The sequence below is a fragment of the Oncorhynchus mykiss genome, chromosome 8, assembly GCF_057628025.1.
Source record: "Oncorhynchus mykiss isolate SJ-2025 chromosome 8, ASM5762802v1, whole genome shotgun sequence".
In the NCBI taxonomy this organism is placed as follows: Eukaryota; Metazoa; Chordata; class Actinopteri; order Salmoniformes; family Salmonidae; genus Oncorhynchus; species Oncorhynchus mykiss.
This window is the reverse complement of record NC_143029.1, coordinates 78,429,526-78,450,222: the sequence shown is the minus strand read 5'-3', so window position 1 is coordinate 78,450,222 and position 20,697 is coordinate 78,429,526. Positions and strand designations below refer to the sequence as shown.

Below are 20,697 nucleotides of genomic sequence, written 5' to 3'. Positions count from 1 at the left end.
GTGTCTGTGTTCTTTTGCCCATTTTAATATTTTATTTTTATTGGCCAGTCTGAGATATATTTTTTTCTTTGCAACTCTGCCTAGAAGGCCAGCATCCCGGAGTCGCCTCTTCACTGTTGACGTTGAGACTGGTGTTTGCGGGTACTATTTAATGAAGCTCCCAGTTGAGGATTTGTGAGGCGTCTGTTTCTCAAACTAGACACTCTAATGTACTTCTCCTCTTGCTCAGTTGTGCACCGGGGCCTCCCACTCCTCTTTCTATTCTGGTTAGCGCCAGTTTGCTCTGTTCTGTGAAGGGAGTAGTAGCCAGTGTTGTATGAGATCTTCAGTTTCTTGGCAATTTCTCACATGGAATGGCCTTCATTTCTCAAAACAAGAATAGACTGACGAGTTTCAGAAGAAATTGCTTTGTTTCTGCCCATTTTGAGCCTCATTAGAAAAAGGGTTTTCTAATAATCAATTAGCAATTTAAAATTATAAACTTGGATTAGCTAAAAAAATGTGCCATTGGAACACAGGAGTGATGGTTGCTGATAATGGGCCTCTGTAGACCTATGTAGATATTCCATTAAAAAACAGCCGTTTCCAGCTACAATAGTAATTTACAACATTAACAATGTCTACACTGTATTTCTGATCAATTTAATGTTATTTTAATGGACAAAACATTAGCTTTTCTTTCAAAAACAAGGACATTTCTAAGTGACCCCAAACTTTTGAATGGTAGTGTACATGAAGGCAGGGTAAAGTGACTAGGCTTCCGGATAGGTAATAATATGACAGAAATAGTAGCTGCAGAAAATTATGAGTGTAAAAGTATATGTGAGTGTGCATGTGTGTGTGTGAATGTAAGTCTGTTTGTGTCGTGTCGGTCTTCCTGTGTGTTATGTGTATGTGAGTAAGTGTGTATATGGTGTGTATATAAAGTCTATAGAGTGTGCATAGGGTCAGTGCAGATCGTTTGGTTACCCTGAATTGACTATTTAGCAGTATGTCTATTTAGCAGTCTTATGGCTTTGGGGTAGAAGTTGTCTCGGAGCCTGCAGAGTGAACAGTCTATGGCTTGGATGTCTGGAGTCTTTGGAGTCTTTTCCTCCTGTAAAGTCTGATAGAGGTCCTCGATGTCAGGGAGCTCGGCCCCAATGATGTACTGGGCTGTCGGCACCACCCTCTGTAGAGCTTTGCGATCAAAGGCGGTGCATTTGCAATACCAATTGTTGATGCAGCCAGTCAAGATGCTCTCGATGGTGCAGCTGTATAACTTTTTGAGGATTCGAGGGCCCATGTCAAAGTTTTTCAGCCTCCTGAGGAGGAAGAGTCGCTGCCATGCACTCTTCACGACTGTGTGGGTGTTGACCATGTTAGGTCCTTAGTAATGTGGATGCCAAGGAACTTGAAGCTCTCAACCTGCTCCACAACAGCCCTGTCGATGTGGATGGGGTGTGTTCTCCCCTATTTCTCCTATAGTCCACAATCAGCTCCTTGGTCTTACTGACGTTGAGGAAGAGGTTTTTGTTCTTGCACCACTCTGCTAAGTCTCTGACCTCCCCCTGTAGGTTGACTGATCACCGTCGGTGATTAGGCCTAACACCGTATTCAAACACTGTCTTCAAACTTGATGATGGTGTTGGAGTCGTGCATGGCCACGCAGTTGTGGGTGAACAGGGAGTACAGGAGGGGACTAAGCACACACCCCTGAGGGTCCCCCGTATTGAGGGTCCCCCATGTTGAGGGTCAGCGTGGCAGAGGGATTGTTGCCTACCCTCACCACCTGAGGCCGGCCAATCAGGAAGTCCAAGATCCAGATGCAGTGGGAGAGGTTCAGTTTCAGGGTCCCTAGCTTGGTGATGAGCTTGGAGGGGACTATGGTGCTGAACGCTGAGCTGTAGTCTATGAACAGAATTCTCACATAGTTATTTCCCCTCTTGTCCAGGTGGGAGAGAGCAGCGTGAAGTGCAATTGAGATTGCATCATCTGTGGATCTGTTAGGGCAGCATGCAAATTCTAGTGGGTCCAGGATGTCTGGATTGATGGTTGTATGTGTGTCAAACATTTCAAAAAAACATGTGAGTGCTACAGGGCGATAGTCATTTAGGCAGGTTACCTTGCAGCTCTTGGGAACAGGGGCAATGGTGGTAAACTTGAAACAAATTGAGATTACAGACTGGGACAAGGATAGATTGAAAACGTCTGTGTAGTTACTTGTCAGCTGGTGATGCTTTGAGAACGTGCCAAAGTATTCCGTCTTGTGATTGTCAACTGGTTTAAACATTTTGCTCACACAGTCATCTGGAAAAACAGAGGCTTTCATGCAAGGCACAGTGTTATATTCCGAGAAGCGAGCATAAAAGGCACTTAGCTCATTTAGGAATTCTGCATCGCTGGGCAACTCATGGCTGGGTTTCCCTTTGTAATCCGTTATCGTCTGAAAGCCCTGCCAGATAAGACGAGCATTAGCGCCGGTGTAATATAATTCCACCATCCTCCTATATTGTCCTTTTCTATGTATGATGTTTCGTCGGAGGTCGTAGTGGGCTTTCTTTTATACGTCTATGTCCGTGTCCTTGTAAGCGGTAGCTCTAGCCTTTAGCTAGCAACATTAGCTGTGTGAATGTTGCCTGTAATCCATGGTTTTTGGTTGGGATACATTCTTATAGTCACTGTGGGGACGACATCATCTATACACGTATTGATGAAGCACGTGACTGTGGTAAACTCCTCAATGTTATTGGATGAATCGCGGAACATATCCCAGCATGCAAAACAGCCTTTTAGCCTCGCGTCTGCTTCGCCTGACCACTTCTGTATTGAGCGCATCACTGGAACTTCCTGTTTGAGCTTTTGCTTGTACTCAGGAAGCAGGAGAATTGAGTCATGGCCAGATTTTGCCGAAGTAAGGACGGAGAGGACCTTGTATGTGTTTCTCTGGGTAGAATAATGCACTTATTATCTTGTAGCTTGTCTTGTAGCTTGTGATAAAAAGTGAAGGTGGAGAAAAAGTTGACAGTGAGAATAATGTGAAGCTGTTGCTATGTTATCCAGCCCAGGTTTGATTGAATGAATATCTGACAAGGAGAGATTTAATTAAATTCCCATTGCCTTTGTTAAAGGACGGTATTGAAGAATCAGCCTGTATTGACATTAGGGCTGGGTTTGAATCAAAATGTAATCCCCTTCATACTATCCTTGTTCACGTCACTTGGAGGATCTGAGACAAGTAGGTTTATTACTTTCACATACCTGATCCATAGTTCTACAGACAGACAGACAGACAGACAGACAGACAGACAGACAGACAGACAGACAGACAGACAGACAGACAGACAGACAGACAGACAGACAGATTCAAGAGGCAATGAGATGAGTCAAGATGGTGGCATAGAACAAGGCTGACGTTTTACATATTCCTAACCAATTGTGTTTTTTTGTGTTGTTTGTAAAAAAAAAAAAATGTTTAACTGATTTTGTACATAACGTTGTTGTTACCGTCTCTTATGACCAAAAATAACTTCTGAACATCAGGACTACGATTACTCACCACGGACTGGCAGAATACTTTTTTTCCTTTAATGAGTCTGACAAGTCCGACGTGAATGATATACTGCTTCCCCAGGAACAGGCCCAGATCCCCGTCATTTGCGTGAAGAGAAAGCGGAGAAAAAGGGGAGAATTCGTAGTCTATCGAATAAACCCCCACTTCCTTCCATTCTGCTAGCAAATGTGTAATTTTTGGAAATTAAAATCGATGACCTACGCGGAAGATTAAACTACCAACGGGACATTCAAAACTGTAATATCTTATGTTTCACAGAGTCGTGGCTGAACGACGACATTATCAAAATACAGCCTGTTGGTTATACACTGTATAAGCAGGAAATAACAACGGCGTCTGGTAAGACACCCAATTTATTGTGGGAAGCTTGTGGAAAGCTACCTGAAACTTTTGACCCAAGTAAACAATTTAAAGGCAATGCTACCAAATACTAACTGAGTGTATGTAACTTTCTGACCCACTGGGAATGTGATGAAAGAAATAAAAGCTGACATAAATCATTCTCTCTACTATTATTCTGACATTTCACATTCTAAAAATAAAGTTATGATCCTAACTGACCTAAGACAGGGAATGTTTACTGGGATTAAATGTCAGGAATTGTGAAAAACTGATTTGAAATGTATTTGGCTAAGGTGTATGTAATCTTCCGACTTCAACCGTAACAGCTGGTGCACGATATGTAATGAAGTCTTGAGGTTTTGCTCGCCTGAAGTAGAGTATCTCATGATAAGCTGTAGACCAAACTATGCTTTGTCTTGGCCATGTCGCAGTTGCAAATGAGAACTTGTTCTCAACTAGCCTACCTGGTTAAATAAAGGTGAAACAAAAAAAATAAAAAAATAAAAAAATCTACCTGGAGAGTTCTCATCTGTATTTTTCGTAGCTGTGTACATAACACCAAAGATTGATGCTGGCACTAAGACCGCACTGAATGAGCTGTATTTCGCCATAAACAAACAGGAAAACGCTCCACCAAAGGCAGCGCTCCTAGTAGCCGGGGCCTTTAATGCAGTGAAACTTAAATCCGTCTTACCAAATTTCTATCAGCATGATGAATGTGCAAAAAGAGGGTAAAAAACTCTGGACCAACTTTATTCCACAAACAGAGACACATACAAAGCTCTCCCTCGCCCTTTGGGAATTCTGACCATAACTGTCCAGTTACTGCTAGCACTAACCCTAAAAACACCCATCCCATTACTGCTAGCACTAACCCTAACCTTAAAAACACCCGTCCCTTTACTGCTAGCACTAACCCTAACCTTAAAAACACCCGTCCCTTTACTGCTAGCACTAACCCTAACCTTAAAAACACCCGTCCATTTACTGCTAGCACTAACCCTAACCTTAAAAACACCCGTCCCTTTACTGCTAGCACTAACCCTAACCTTAAAAACACCCGTCCCATTACTGCTAGCACTAACCCTAACCTTAAAAACACCTGTCCAGTTACTGCTAGCACTAACCCTAACCTTAAAAACACCCATCCCTTTACTGCTAGCAGTAACCCTAACCTTAAAAACACCCGTCCCTTTACTGCTAGCACTAACCCTAACCTTAAAAACACCCATCCCATTACTGCTAGCACTAACCCTAACCTTAAAAACACCCGTCCCATTACTGCTAGCACTAACCCTAACCTTAAAAACACCCATCCCATTACTGCTAGCACTAACCCTAACCTTGCTAGCACTAACCCTAACCTTAAAAATATCCGTCCCTAAGATGACCAGATTTCTGAAACGGCGAGTTCGGCGGTCAATATATCATTAAAATATCCAATGTTATTATCTATGAAATTAAAAAAACGGACAATTCCGGTTTCATGTATTTAGTCTAACAGGCCCACTGTGATAGAGAAAACAACTATACTACAGAAACACTACAGACAAGACAGAACTGTCTGATCTGAACAGCCATTCAGTGGTCCTGGTAGTCTGGGTAGAACTGATCTGAACAGCCATTCAGTGGTCCTGGTAGTCTGGGTAGAACTGATCTGAACAGCCAATCAGTGGTTCTGGTAGTCTGGGTAGAACTGATCTGAACAGCCATTCAGTGGTCCTGGTAGTCTGGGTAGAACTGATCTGAACAGCCATTCAGTGGTCCTGATAGTCTGGGTAGAACTGATCTGAACAGCCATTCAGTGGTCCTGATAGTCTGGGTAGAACTGATCTGAACAGCCATTCAGTGGTCCTGGTAGTCTGGGTAGAACTGATCTGAACAGCCATTCAGTGGTCCTGATAGTCTGGGTAGAACTGATCTGAACAGCCATTCAGTGGTCCTGGTAGTCTGGGTAGAACTGATCTGAACAGCCAATCAGTGGTCCTGGTAGTCTGGGTAGAACTGATCTGAACAGCCATTCAGTGGTCCTGGTAGTCTGGGTAGAACTGATCTGAACAGCCATTCAGTGGTCCTGATAGTCTGGGTAGAACTGATCTGAACAGCCATTCAGTGGTCCTGATAGTCTGGGTAGAACTGATCTGAACAGCCATTCAGTGGTCCTGGTAGTCTGGGTAGAACTGATCTGAACAGCCATTCAGTGGTCCTGATAGTCTGGGTAGAACTGATCTGAACAGCCATTCAGTGGTCCTGGTAGTCTGGGTAGAACTGATCTGAACAGCCAATCAGTGGTCCTGGTAGTCTGGGTAGAACTGATCTGAACAGCCATTCAGTGGTCTTGGTAGTCTGGGTAGAACTGATCTGAACAGCCATTCAGTGGTCTTGGTAGTCTGGGTAGAACTGATCTGAACAGCCATTCAGTGGTCTTGGTAGTCTGGGTAGAACTGATCTGAACAGCCATTCAGTGGTCTTGGTAGTCTGGGTAGAACTGATCTGAACAGCCATTCAGTGGTCCTGATAGTCTGGGTAGAACTGATCTGAACAGCCATTCAGTGGTCCTGATAGTCTGGGTAGAACTGATCTGAACAGCCATTCAGTGGTCCTGGTAGTCTGGGTAGAACTGATCTGAACAGCCATTCAGTGGTCCTGATAGTCTGGGTAGAACTGATCTGAACAGCCATTCAGTGGTCCTGATAGTCTGGGTAGAACTGATCTGAACAGCCATTCAGTGGTCCTGGTAGTCTGGGTAGAACTGATCTGAACAGCCATTCAGTGGTCCTGATAGTCTGGGTAGAACTGATCTGAACAGCCATTCAGTGGTCCTGGTAGTCTGGGTAGAACTGATCTGAACAGCCAATCAGTGGTCCTGGTAGTCTGGGTAGAACTGATCTGAACAGCCATTCAGTGGTCCTGGTAGTCTGGGTAGAACTGATCTGAACAGCCATTCAGTGGTCCTGATAGTCTGGGTAGAACTGATCTGAACAGCCATTCAGTGGTCCTGATAGTCTGGGTAGAACTGATCTGAACAGCCATTCAGTGGTCCTGGTAGTCTGGGTAGAACTGATCTGAACAGCCATTCAGTGGTCCTGATAGTCTGGGTAGAACTGATCTGAACAGCCATTCAGTGGTCCTGGTAGTCTGGGTAGAACTGATCTGAACAGCCATTCAGTGGTCTTGGTAGTCTGGGTAGAACTGATCTGAACAGCCATTCAGTGGTCTTGGTAGTCTGGGTAGAACTGATCTGAACAGCCATTCAGTGGTCTTGGTAGTCTGGGTAGAACTGATCTGAACAGCCATTCAGTGGTCTTGGTAGTCTGGGTAGAACTGATCTGAACAGCCATTCAGTGGTCTTGGTAGTCTGGGTAGAACTGATCTGAACAGCCATTCAGTGGTCCTGGTAGTCTGGGTAGAACTGATCTGAACAGCCATTCAGTGGTCCTGGTAGTCTGGGTAGAACTGATCTGAACAGCCATTCAGTGGTCCTGGTAGTCTGGGTAGAACTGATCTGAACAGCCATTCAGTGGTCCTGTAGTCTGGGTAAAACTGATCTGAACAGCCATTCAGTGGTCCTGGTAGTCTGGGTAGAACTGATCTGAACAGCCAATCAGTGGTCCTGGTAGTCTGGGTAGAACTGATCTGAACAGCCATTCAGTGGTCCTGGTAGTCTGGGTAGAACTGATCTGAACAGCCATTCAGTGGTCCTGTAGTCTGGGTAGCACTGATCTGAAAAGCCATTCAGTGGTCCTGGTAGTCTGGGTAGAACTGATCTGAACAGCCATTCAGTGGTCCTGGTAGTCTGGGTAGACTAAGAGCAGAAGAGAACATGAGCCAAACTGAAAAAATAGACAATAGTACATGTGAAATACTTAACATAATAAATAAATAAGATGCTGATGAGATTGGTAACTACATAATATACTTATACCAACCTAATCTGTATATTTCTCTTGATCTGTCTTTGGCCAGTTTCTTCATGAACTCCTGGCAGGGGATGTTGAAGTTTGTCTTCACAATAAGCATGGCCTTGATGGTAGGAACAGTGAACCTATTTCTTGCTGCTGTCCATATATCATTCATTTGGAAGAACATTCTCTCCACTGGTGCATGACTTCCAGGTAAGCACATGACAACAGACACTAATCTAGGGGAGAAGGGTGAGTAAGTGTACGTTTAAGAGAGAGAGCTCCCCCCTCTCTCTCTCTCTCTTTCTCTCTCACTCTCTTTCTCCCTCTCTTTCCCTCACTCAGCTGTGTGTGGGAGAAGAAGGTGCTAGTTGAAGTGAAGGGAGAGGAGGGGGAGGTCAGTATTACCAGTACAGAACGAGGGAAAAACAGCAAAACTGAGCCCATGGAAAATGTAACATATTACAATGAACAAAAATATAAACGAAACATGAAACAATTTCAACGATTTTACTGTGTTACAGTTCATATAAGGAAATCAGTCAATTCAAATAAATAAAATCTGACCCTAATCTATGGATTTCACATGACTGGGAATACAGATGCATCTGTTGGTCACAGATATCTTTAATAAAAGGTAGGGGCGTGGATCAGAAAACCAGTCAATATCTGGTGTGACTACCATTTTCCTCATGCATCACGACATATCTCCTTGGCATAGAGTTGATCAGGCTGTTAATTGTGGCCTGTGGAATGTTGTCCCACTCCTCTTCAATGGCTGTGCAAAGTTGCTGGATATTGGCAGGAACTGGAACACGCTGTCGTACACGTCAATCCAGAGAATCCCAAACATGCTCAATGGGTGACATGTCTGGTGCATTCAAGTTTCCATCGATAAAATGCAATTGTGTTCGTTGTTCGTAGCTTATGCCTACCCATACCATAACCCCACCGCCACCATGGGGCACTCTGTTCACAAGGTTGACATCAACAAACCGCTCGCCCTCCCGACACCCTACACGTTGTCTGCTGTCTGCCCGGTACTTCTCCAGCGTGTCAGTGACCATCGAAAGTGAGCATTTGGCCACTGAATGAACTGCAGTCAGGTCAAGACTCTGAGAAGGATGAAAAGCATGCAGATGAGCTTCCCTTAGACGGTTTCTGACAGTTTGTACAGAAATTATTCGGTTGTGCAAACCCACTGTTTCATCAGCTGTCTGGGGGGCTGGTCTCAGACAATCCCACAGGTGAAGAAGCTGGATGTGGAGGTCCTGAGCTGGCGTGGTTACACGTGGTCTTCGGTTGTGAGGCCAGTTGGACCTACTACCAAATTCTCTAAAGCAACGTTGGAGGCAGCTTATGGTAGAGAAATTAACATTACATTTCTGGCAACAGCTCTGGTGGACATTCTTGCAGTCAGCATGCCAATTGCATGCTCCCTCAAAACTTGAGGCATCTGTTGCATTGTATTGCAAATTTTAGAGTGGCCTTTTATTGTCCATAGCATAAGATGCACCTGTTTAATGATAATGCTGTTTAATCAGGATTATCTTGGCAAAAGGAGAAATGCTCACTAACAGGGATGTACACAACTTTGTGCACAACATTTGAAAGAAATGTGCATATGGAAAACTGGGATTTTTATTTCAGCTCATGAAACATAGGATCAACACTTTACATGGTGCTTTTATATTTTGTTCAGTGTAAATATACATTCTGACAGAGTAAATATAATTGGAAGAATCTGGTGTTTGGGTGTCTGACAGGGATGAGAGCTGTAATGACTCCATGAACACTTCACACAGTACAACAGAGAGGGGGGAGAAGGGGAGGAAGGGGGGGATGAGTGAGGGATGGGGCTGGAGCGAGACATAGAGGGAGAATGAGAGACAGTAAGAGGGAGATGAGCAGAGAGAGAGAGAGTATGGTGGAGAGAGAAACAGGAAGAGAGAGAGGCTGATTCAAATGCATTAGTGAGTCAGTGTAACCTTGGTTTTCCCAGTGGAAGCTTTTCAGAAGCTCTGTGTGTGAAAGCAGGGCAGACACCTTTTTTTGTTTGGAGCGGGGCTTTAGCACTAAAAGCATGGTGCCTGTTCTCCTAGGGGCACATTAGAACGTTACGCAGGGGTGTCACGTCTCTTTGTGTCCTCCAAACCTCTTTGTTAAAAGCTGTGTGATTATTGACTAAGTTAATGTTTAGATGTTCTTTTAAGAGATATGACATTGAACAATACTGGACAACAGCCAATGTAGTTTCAATGTAAAGATCTATAGATGCCTAAGATCTAGCATGTTTTTGTTGGTACACCATAAATACAAAAGTATGTGGACACCCGTTCAAGTTATTGGATTCGGCTATTTCAGCCACACCCGTTGCTGACAGATGTATAAAATCGAGCACACAGCCATGCAATCTCCATAGACAAACACTGGCAGTAGAATGGCCTTACTGAAGAGCTCAGTGACTTTCAACGTGGCACTGTAAAAGGATGCCAGCTTTCCAATAAGTCAGTTCATCAAATTTCATATTGTGAAGTGGAAACGTCGGTTGCAACACTCACTGCCAACTTCCAAACTGCCTCTGGAAGCAACGTAAGCACAATAACTGTTCGTTGGGAGCTTCAGGAAATGGGCCAAGCAGCCGGTTGGAGTGGTGTAGCCGGTTGGAGTGGTGTAAATCTCGCCGCCATTGGACTCTGGAGCAGTGGAAACGCATTCTCTTGAGTGATGAATCACGCTTCACCATCGGGCAGTGCAACAGAGGAATCTGGAGAACGCTACCTGCCCCAATGCACAGTACCAACTGTAAAGCTTGGAGGAGGAGGAGTAATAGTCTGGGGCTGTTTGTCATGGTTCTGGCCCCTTAGTTCCAGTGAAGGACAATCTTAATGCTACAGCATACAATGACATTCTAGACGATTCTGTGCTTCCAACTTTATGGCTACAGCTTGGGGAAGGCCCTTTCCTGTTTCAAAATGACAATGCCCCCGTGCACAAAGCGAGGTCCATACAGAAAAAAAAGCGAGGTCCATATTTTCGTGATCAGTGTGGATGACTAACCTGCACAGAACCCCATCGAACACTTTTGGAATTAACTGAAACGTGGACTGCGAGCCAGGCCTAATCGCCCAACATCAGTGCCCGACCTCACTAATGTTCTTGTGGCTGAATGGAAGCAAGTCCCCGCAGCAATGTTCCAACATCTAGGAGAAAGTCTTCCCAGAAGAGTGGAGGCTGTTATAGCAGCAAAGATTGGACAAAACTCCATATTAATGCCCATGATTTTGGAATGAGATGTTCGACGAGCAGGTGTCCACATACGTTTAGTAATGTAGTGTATGTCAATCTAACACATAGGTAAGAGCTCAACTTCAAAACACAATAAAAGAGACTTGTTATTCGGTAGAATAGCAGAAGCATGAATGGCATATCCTCCTCTCTCTCTGTGTGTCTCTATGAACAGCCATTCCCTGCACACACAGCGGCACCAAAGCTTTAACTCATGGCTTTAGATGACACAGACACATATCTCCTGACCCCTGACCTGGCTGTCAATAAGGCTACATCATTATGTCTGCTGTTCAACACACACACACACACACACACACACACACACACACACACACACACACACACACACACACACACACACCACGCATACACACACACACACACACACACACACACATACACACACACACACCACGCATACACACACACACACACACACACACACACACACACACACACACACACACACACACACACACACACACACACACACACACACACACACACACACACACACACAGTTATTGAGTTAAAGGTAGCTTCTTAAAGGCTCTTTGCTTGACTCATTTATTCTCTCTGGACAGGAATGAGTCACACAACAGACTGATGAGGTCACTAAAGGTCAGAGATGTACCTGGAGTTTCAATAAAGTTCTAACTGTGGGTTCGTATAATAGTGTTAAGAAGCAGAAAAACTGTGGTCATTCCACTATAGTAATCTGACACAATCTGACAGAATAATAATCTCACAATGAAAAGCACCAAGCAATAGTTGTTATTCTATTAGCCTCCTAGGGTATTTGGGCACCAGAACCAGTACTGCAATACTCTATATTCCCAAAGAACTGGTGAGAAAACCTGTGTATGTTGTGCTGCATTGTACTGGAGCAACAAACAGCATACCTACATAGAGTATCATGGGGTTTAGTTTTCACAGCTGAGCCTTAGACAGCCACTAGCAAGGACACACACACACACACACACACACACACACACACACACACACACACACACACACACACACACACACACACACACAGATCCGTGGAGTTTTACAACTCAATACTATGCAACCTGAAGCATCCCCTCTCCCACTCTCAAGACGGAATAATGGAACAGTCACTTAGTTCTGACTCATACTTCTCCTTTTGCTCACACACACACTCACAGATACAAGTCCATATACACACACACTCATAACACAAACTGCCTCCCAGCAATTCCCAACCTTCTCTATGAACATTATCCTCGCTGCATAGGGGGTTGCCTAAAACTCTGACACACACACACACACACACACACACACACACACACACACACACACACACACACACACACACACACACACACACACACACACACGCACACACACTTCCTGGTAAACCACATTGTTTCCCACAGAGCTGCCGTCTCTCTCTGTATTCAGATTCTCTCTGGCACAGATTCTCAGTACTGCACACACCGCAGGAGGTTGGTGGCACCTAAATTTGGTATCAAATACATAAAAAACATGGTTTCTAGGTGTTTGATGCATTTCCATTTACTCTGTTCAAGGACATTATTATGAGCCGTCCTCCCCTGAGCAGCCTCCAACGACACAGCAGTAGATCTAGATCCCACAGAGCACTAGGACCCATCTAACAGGATCCACAGGGCACTAGGATCCATCTAACAGGATCCTCAAGGCACTAGGACCCATGTAACAGGACCCACAGAGCACTAGGACCCATCTAACAGGACCCACAGGGCACTAGGACCCATCTAACAGGACCCACAGGGCACTGGGACCCATCTAACAGTACCCACAGGGCACTAGGACCCATCTAACAGGACCCATAGGATTTTTGCCCTAACACTACACAGCTGATTCAAATAACGAACTAATCATCATCATATTATGTTAATCAGCTGTGTAGTGCTAAGGCAAAAACCAAAACATGCAAGCAGGGGGCCCAGGATCAAGTTTGGGAACCCTTGCAATAAGCAACCACCAGGCAGAGTACAGTGTAATCACCTGATTCCTAATAGATTCACTGCCCACCTCATGGCTGTTGTGTGGTGAGCTTTCTGGAGCCAAAATGACTGCCGTGGCACTATTCGTTGGTTGTGTATGTAAAGTCAATCCTAGAACATGCACAAACCAACACACATTATATACATCGTACCCATTCACATTGAGGTAGGTCATTGTGTTCTTCTTATCCAGACCTACACCATCAACACAAGCCACCACACACACAAACACATAAACACACACACACATTGGAACCACTTACGTTGGCAGCCATCCTTATGCTCCTCGTACCCTGGCTCGCACACACACCTCCCGATGGGCACCAGCCAGCTCCCGTCCGCGCTACAGTACATCCTGGGAGTCTCAAACTCCTGGGAGGCGTTCACACACACCCCTCGCACTTCCACCAGGGCTGAGTCGCCCCCGGTGACGGTGTCGGGGAACTGGGCCAGGTTGAGCACGGTGAAGGGACACTTCTTGTAGAAGATCCTGACAGAGACCAGAGCGATGCAGGCCCCCAGGTCCTGGAAGGCCAGGTAGAACCCCTTCTTACTCAGGTTACTGATGTCACGGACCTCTGTGTTGAGCTTCATCACACGATCTCCCACATCCACCTAGAGGGAGAGTAACAAGATATAGTCAGGGATTATTTCCTCCACCTAGAAACAAGATTTAGTCAGGATTTATTTCCAGTGGTGTAAAGTACTTAAGTAAAAATACTTTGAAGTACTAATTAAGTTGTTTTGTTTGGTATCTGTACATTACTATTTTTTTTTTTTTTTATCTTTGACAACTTTTAGTTACATTTTGAATGCTTAGCAAGAGAAAATGGTCCAATTCAAGCACTTATCAAGAGAACATCCCTGGTCATCCATAATATCTGATCTGGCAGATTCACTAAACACAAATGTTTTGTTTGTAAATTATGTCTAAGTGTTGGAGTGCGCCCCTGGCTATCTGTAATAAAAAATATACAAAAATTGTGCTGTCTGGTATAAGGAATTTGAAATTATGTATACTTTTACTTTGATACTTAAGTACATTTTATCAATTACATTTACTTTTGAAGTATATTTACTCAAGTATTATTGTACTGGGTGACTTTCACTTTTACTTGAGTCATTTTCTATGAGGGTATCTTTACTTTACTCAAATATGACAATTGGTCATTTTTCCATCACTGTTTATTTCATCAACCTAGAAACAAGATATAGTCAGGCTTTATTTCACAGTTCTGTTTTTGCCACATGCGTAGTAAGTTGTATGTACATTGCCCGTAATCACAGGTCAAGAGACAGATCTTCTGGCATCCTCCTAATAGTTCCTGTTAGGATTGGGGGTAGGGTATGCTGATTCTAGATATGTGGTTAGAGGCAACCTCTACATTCAGAGTGTTTCCACTTACCTGTGTGAAGCTCTCATCAGCAGCGATGGTGTCTATCTTGATGTACTGACTCTCCTTGATGAACCACAAGTTGGCGTTGTTAGACTCATAGTAGAACATGTTGAAAGTCTGAATGAACAACACAAAAATCAACATTTATATTTAAAGAATAATTTACGTTTTATTATGCCTTAGCGTATTCTATGGAAAAACACAAACAGAAAGATCACCTCTTTTGCGTGTGACACTCTCTTAAAATAGCACACCTTGGTTAGGCTAAGATTAAAAACGTGATGTTTCGGTCAACCATGACCTTCATCAAACATAAAGCAAGAAGAACATTGACAACATGGCAGGACAGAGTAATGTAAACAATAAGCAGAACTTAGCCAACATGGCAGGACAGAGTAATGTAAACAATAAGCAGAACATTGCCAACATGGCAGGACAGAGTAATGTAAACAATAAGCAGAACATTGACAACATGGCAGGACAGAGTAATGTAAACAATAAGCAGAACATTGACGACATGGCAGGACAGAGTAATGTAAACAATAAGCAGAACATTGACAACATGGCAGGACAGAGTAATGTAAACAATAAGCAGAACATTGACAACATGGCAGGACAGAGTAATGTAAACAATAAGCAGAACAATGCCAACATGGCAGGACAGAGTAATGTAAACAATAAGCAGAACAATGCCAACATGGCAGGACAGAGTAATGTAAACAATAAGCAGAACATTGACAACATGGCAGGACAGAGTAATGTAAACAATAAGCAGAACATTGACAACATGGCTGGACAGAGTAATGTAAACAATAAGCAGAACAGTGACGACATGGCAGGACAGAGTAATGTAAACAATGAGCAGACGGACCTCTTTGCAGGTGCCAGGTACTCCAGGCAGGCTGTTACAGTCTCGGAGGGTGAACTTGATCTCGATGTAGACACGCTGGGCTCCGTTGCGGGCGATGTGTCGCGTCCTCAGCCAGTTATTCTGACTGGCCTCCATCACGTTACACACTTGGTAGGTACGCATGGGAGTGTTCCTCTCATCCATCACACTGATCTCTTCCCACTGCAGAGATAGAGAGAGGGGGAGGAAGGGAGAGAGGGGTTTAGGGGATGGTGGGGGTGGTCGTGTCAGGGTGTGTGTGTGTGTGTTTGTGTCTTGTATGTGTGTGTTTAATTGACTAAAGATTTGTGTAAACTTAAGTAATCACATAATATTGTGTGTACGTGCATGTGTATGTATGTTTTCATAAATGTGTATTTGCATGTCCACGTGCAGTGTGTTCAAGAGAGAGAGAGAGAGTGAGAGAGAGAGAGAGAGAGAGAGAGAGAGTCAACAAAAAAAAGAGAGAGAGTCAACAAAAAAAAGGAGATGATTGTGGACTTCAGGAAACAGCAAAGGGAGCACCCCCTATCCACATCGACAGGACAGTAGTGGAGAAGGTGGAAAGTTTTAAGTTCCTCAGCGTACACATCACGGACAAAGTGAAATGGTCAACCCACACAGACAGCGTGGTGAAGAAGGCTCAACAGCGCCTCTTCAACCTTAGGAGGCTGAAGAAATTTGGCTTGTCACCGAAAACACTCACAAACTTTTACAGATGCACAATCGAGAGCATCTTGTCGGGATGTATCACCGCCTGGTACGGCATCTGCTCCGCCCACAACCGTAAGGCTCTCCAGAGGGTAGAGATGTCTGCACAACGCATCACCGGGGGCAAACTACCTGCCCTCCAGGACACCTACACCACCCAATGTCACAGGAAGGCCAAAAAGATAATCAAGGACAACAATCACCCGAGCCACTGCCTGTTCACCCCGCTATCATCCAGAAGGCGAGGTCAGTACAGGTGCATCAAAGCAGGAACCGAGAGACTGAAAAACAGCTTCTATCTCAAGGCTATCAGACTGTTAAACAGCCGTCACTAACATTGAGTGGCTGCTGCCAACATACTGACTCAAATCTCTTGCCACTTTAATAATAAAAAATTGGATGTAATAAATGTATCACCAGCCACTTTAAACAATACCACTTGATATCATGTCTAGATACCCTACATTACTCATCTCATATGTATATACTGTACTCTATACCATCTACTGCATCTTGCCTATGCTGCACAACCATCGCTCATCCATATATTTATATGTACATATTCTTATTCATTCCTTACACTTGTAAGGTAGTTGTTGTGAAATTGTTAGATTACTTGTTAGGTATGACTGCACGGGCAGAACTAGAAGCACAAGCATTTCGGTACACTTGCATTAACATCCGCTAACCATGTGTATGTGACCAATAAAATTTGATTTGATTTGAGAGAGAGACACAGAGAGAGACAGAGATTGACAGAGAGTGACATAGCGAGAGAGAGAGAAAGACAGAGACAGAGAGAGACACAGAGAGAGAGAGAGAGACACAGAGAGAGAGACAGAGCTACTTTGTCTTCCATCATCTGTTGCCGATCTGTTTCCACTCGTGCTCAGAGCAGTAAGAACACTTCTCGCATGAGAAAGAAAACATTTCTATTCCTTCAAGGAAAGGAAAAAAACCAGAGTGGTTTCATAGAGTTTCAGAGACCAAAGAGGGGAAGCCGACAGCCAGGTTAAAACACACACGTGCGCATGCACACACACATACACACAAGCGCATTTATGTATGCATGCACACACAGTCACACACACAAACACACACACACACAACGAGCCATCTCAGTTTGAATCACATTTTGGGTGAGGAGTTGCACAGACCACCTCATTGTAAAGACTAATGATTGACGAACACATATCACATTTCAGCATGTAAATCTCACAGTCGTAATTTTCTGGTCAGTGAAACTGTGAAACTTTCCCTGTCATTTGACTTGGATTGGATGCATATTAAACTGGAGTGTTGGGGCGGGGGGGGTGACGAATCAATTTGAGGCAGGGAAGAGACAGGAAAGAGACAGGAAATAGACATGGAAGAGGAAGGTAGAAAGAGGGAAGGTGAAGACAGGAGAGAGAAAGACGAGGGAGTTTGTGACTAGGAAGCCAATGCTCTGATTTTGAGGGTCATTTAACTTGATGGGCCGACAAGCAGGCAAAAGCTGGACGCATTTCACCCAAAGCCTTGAGTATTACAACAAACAGAGTCCCCCTTAGCTTCTTTAAATCCACTGGCCATTCAGCAACTGGCCCTACCAATGATATACACATGTTGTGTCCTATCCTATCCAGCTGGGACTAGACTACCACTGAGTTTATATCATTGGTAGGGACAGTTGTTTTTACAGACCAATTGACCTGGCCAGGGGAATCTCTATGTCCTGTGAATAGGGTATAACTACCATGATGTTACGACTCTGAGCGACATAGAAAATTGTTGCATTCTACTCAAGGCCAACTCTTTCTTTTGTCTTTTTTTTTCTCTCTCTCTTTGTATTTCAGCATTTAGAAAAATAAAACGACAGATGAGGATGGAGTGAAAAAGCGAGCGAGGAATGAATTAGGGAAATTTCAGATGCGGGTGGCAGCTAAATGGACCCACCTGTGTCAAACTGGGACCAGTTGAACATTACAGGAGGAGATACGCACATACACAAACACACACACACACAAACGGCTGCATGCACACACAAACACACACACACACTGCACAGATGCACACACAGCTGGTTCTCTATAGAGCAGTGAGTATGGAGTTAAAGGGGAAAGTTATTGAGGGATAAGGAGGGCATTCTGACGTTTTGTTTATTTCTCTCAGAGCAGACGTTGAGAGTGAGGATTATAGAGACTTCCTTGATTGTGTATGGAGCTGTTTCAAGTTGAAGGAATCTGTTCATTGTCAGACTATTTGGTCTAGTGGCCACTTGGATTTCTTTATAGTCCCTCTACCTAAGGAATTGCTCACTTCACTTCTTAGATTCATTTGCTTTACTCTAAATCACCATATCCTTTCCACAGCTTTTTTTATGTTGAACTGTAGCATAAGACATTTTAAGGGGAAATGTGAGGGACCTGTTAATCTCTCGTGGACAGACTACGTAAACATAAATGGTGTTGAGCATCTGACCAAATTACGCAAGATTTTAGTTCTGGGTTAAATGAGAATAGGGACCTGTAAGATTCTAACAAACCAATAGCATAAAATGATACTTATCAATGTTTTATGTCTGTTGTTTCCAAAAGCCTCCCCCCACAACAATAAATATGAGAAAATCAAACACGATAGTGTGTAAGGTTCTGCTTTTCTTTTTTTAGTCAACCTTGTGTTCTTTTTCTTTGTGTTCTTGAACGTAGCCCCGTTTCTTTGTGTTCTCGAACGTAGCCCCATTTCTTTGTGTTCTGGAACGTAGCCCCATTTCTTTGTGTTCTGGAACGTAGCCCCATTTCTTTGTGTTCTGGAACGTAGCCCCGTTTCTTTGTGTTCTCGAACGTAGCACCATTTCTTTGTGTTCTGGAACGTAGCCCCATTTCTTTGTGTTCTGGAACGTAGCCCCGTTTCTTTGTGTTCTGGAACGTAGCCCCGTTTCTTTGTGTTCTGGAACGTAGCCCCGTTTCTTTGTGTTCTGGAACATAGCCCCGTTTCTTTGTGTTCTGGAACGTAGCCCTGTTTCTTTGTGTTCTGGAACGTAGCCCCGTTTCTTTGTGTTCTGGAACGTAGCCCCGTTTCTTTATGTTCTTGAACGTAGCCCCGTTTCTTTGTGTTCTGGAACGTAGCCCCGTTTCTTTGTGTTCTGGAACGTAGCCCCGTTTCTTTGTGTTCTGGAACGTAGCCCCGTTTCTTTGTGTTCTGGAACGTAGCCCCGTTTCTTTGTGTTCAGGAACGTAGCCCCGTTTCTTTGTGTTCTGGAACGTAGCCCTGTTTCTTTGTGTTCTGGAACGTAGCCCCGTTTCTTTGTGTTCTGGAACGTAACCCCGTTTCTTTGTGTTCTGGAACGTAGCCCCGTTTCTTTGTGTTCTGGAACGTAGCCCCGTGTCTTTGTGTTCTGGAACGTAGCCCCGTTTCTTTGTGTTCTGGAACGTAGCCCCGTTTCTTCGTGTTCTGGAACGTAGCCCCGTTTCTTTGTGTTCTGGAACGTAGTTCTGTCTTTCATTTTTGTTCATTGATTTCACCTGTGTTGGTTTCTCACCTGGTCTCATCAGCTCCCTATTTAGTTCAGTTCTTTCTGTTTGTATGGTTGAGGTGTTGTTTGTTTTTGACTGCCTACCTGTGTTTGACCATTGCCTGCCTGCGACCACAATTCCTGCCTTGTTAGAAGGCTTAAGAAACATCTTAATAAACAAGGCTTAATATAAATCTATGCGCTCTGCGCATGAATCTACACCTTTTCTCTCCCTGAGTATTCAGTACATAGTGTTTGCTTTCAATCTAAACAAAATAATTCTGAAATGATGAATATGGATGATGCTGTCCAATTTTCCCATGAGTGTTTGGTAGGAAAATACTATTTTTGTGAACCAGAGAGAACTGTTTAGATAGTTTGGAGGGTTTAGACACGCTCTCTCAATCATCACACACACACAATCAGTGAAACTGTTGCTATAGCGATGGCAGTTCGGGCTGACCTCTAATTAATTCTGTTCCGATCCCTTGGCCAATCACAATGAAACTGACCCGATTGCTTTGAAGTGGGGCAAAACTGTAGGATCAGGGCTTTTGTTCAACCAATTATTGGCTTAACATAAGTTCCCCTCGCAATTATCTGGTAGTTATAGATACTTACATACAATTGGTCATCAAACTCAAACAACGTCTGTTAGAGAGAAAAGAGTAGGGGAGGGGGCGATCCCAAGAAATTAATAAAGATATGGGTAGTGTGTAACTGTTTTCTATCCCTCGGCAGAAATGCCCCCGCTGTGTGACATAAATGGATTGCCCAGACTCTGGCACACATCTGGCTTTGGGTGGGCCATATTAAGTCTGACCAGCGGAGGTCAAGTGGTGGTGGATTGAGTCCGAGAGACAGCTATCCAGCCGAGGCCATATCTGAACGGTGGAAATGTCTGTCTCTGTGACCTGCCTGCAGATCCCGGGGTCAGAGTTGAAATAAATAATCCCCCTCATATGAAACACAAGATCCAGAGACCTACATACTGCTCCTCCTGCTCAGTGCCTCAGCTATACTTCCCTCTCTCGCGCGCTCGCTCTCTCGGAGGGCAGGTAGCCGAGCAGACGAAGTGAAAAATCTGTCGATGCTGTGGATAAGATG

The 20,697-nt window shown here is 44.1% G+C and overlaps 1 protein-coding gene across 5 annotated transcripts in view; it reads right to left on the bottom strand.

The window, feature by feature from the left end:
* The window catches only part of LOC110530656 (ephrin type-A receptor 3), a 200,992-nt gene that overhangs the window by 128,164 nt on the left and 52,131 nt on the right, over positions 1–20,697 (bottom strand). For all 5 annotated transcript variants that reach the window (XM_036986284.2, XM_036986283.2, XM_036986291.2 and 2 more), the window contains exons 3-5: positions 15,369–15,569; positions 14,507–14,614; positions 13,364–13,715 (exon numbers count right to left, since the gene is read on the bottom strand). In XM_036986284.2, coding sequence (XP_036842179.2) covers positions 13,364–13,715; positions 14,507–14,614; positions 15,369–15,569 — 661 coding nt within the window. The remainder of the gene's footprint in view (positions 1–13,363; positions 13,716–14,506; positions 14,615–15,368; positions 15,570–20,697) is intronic.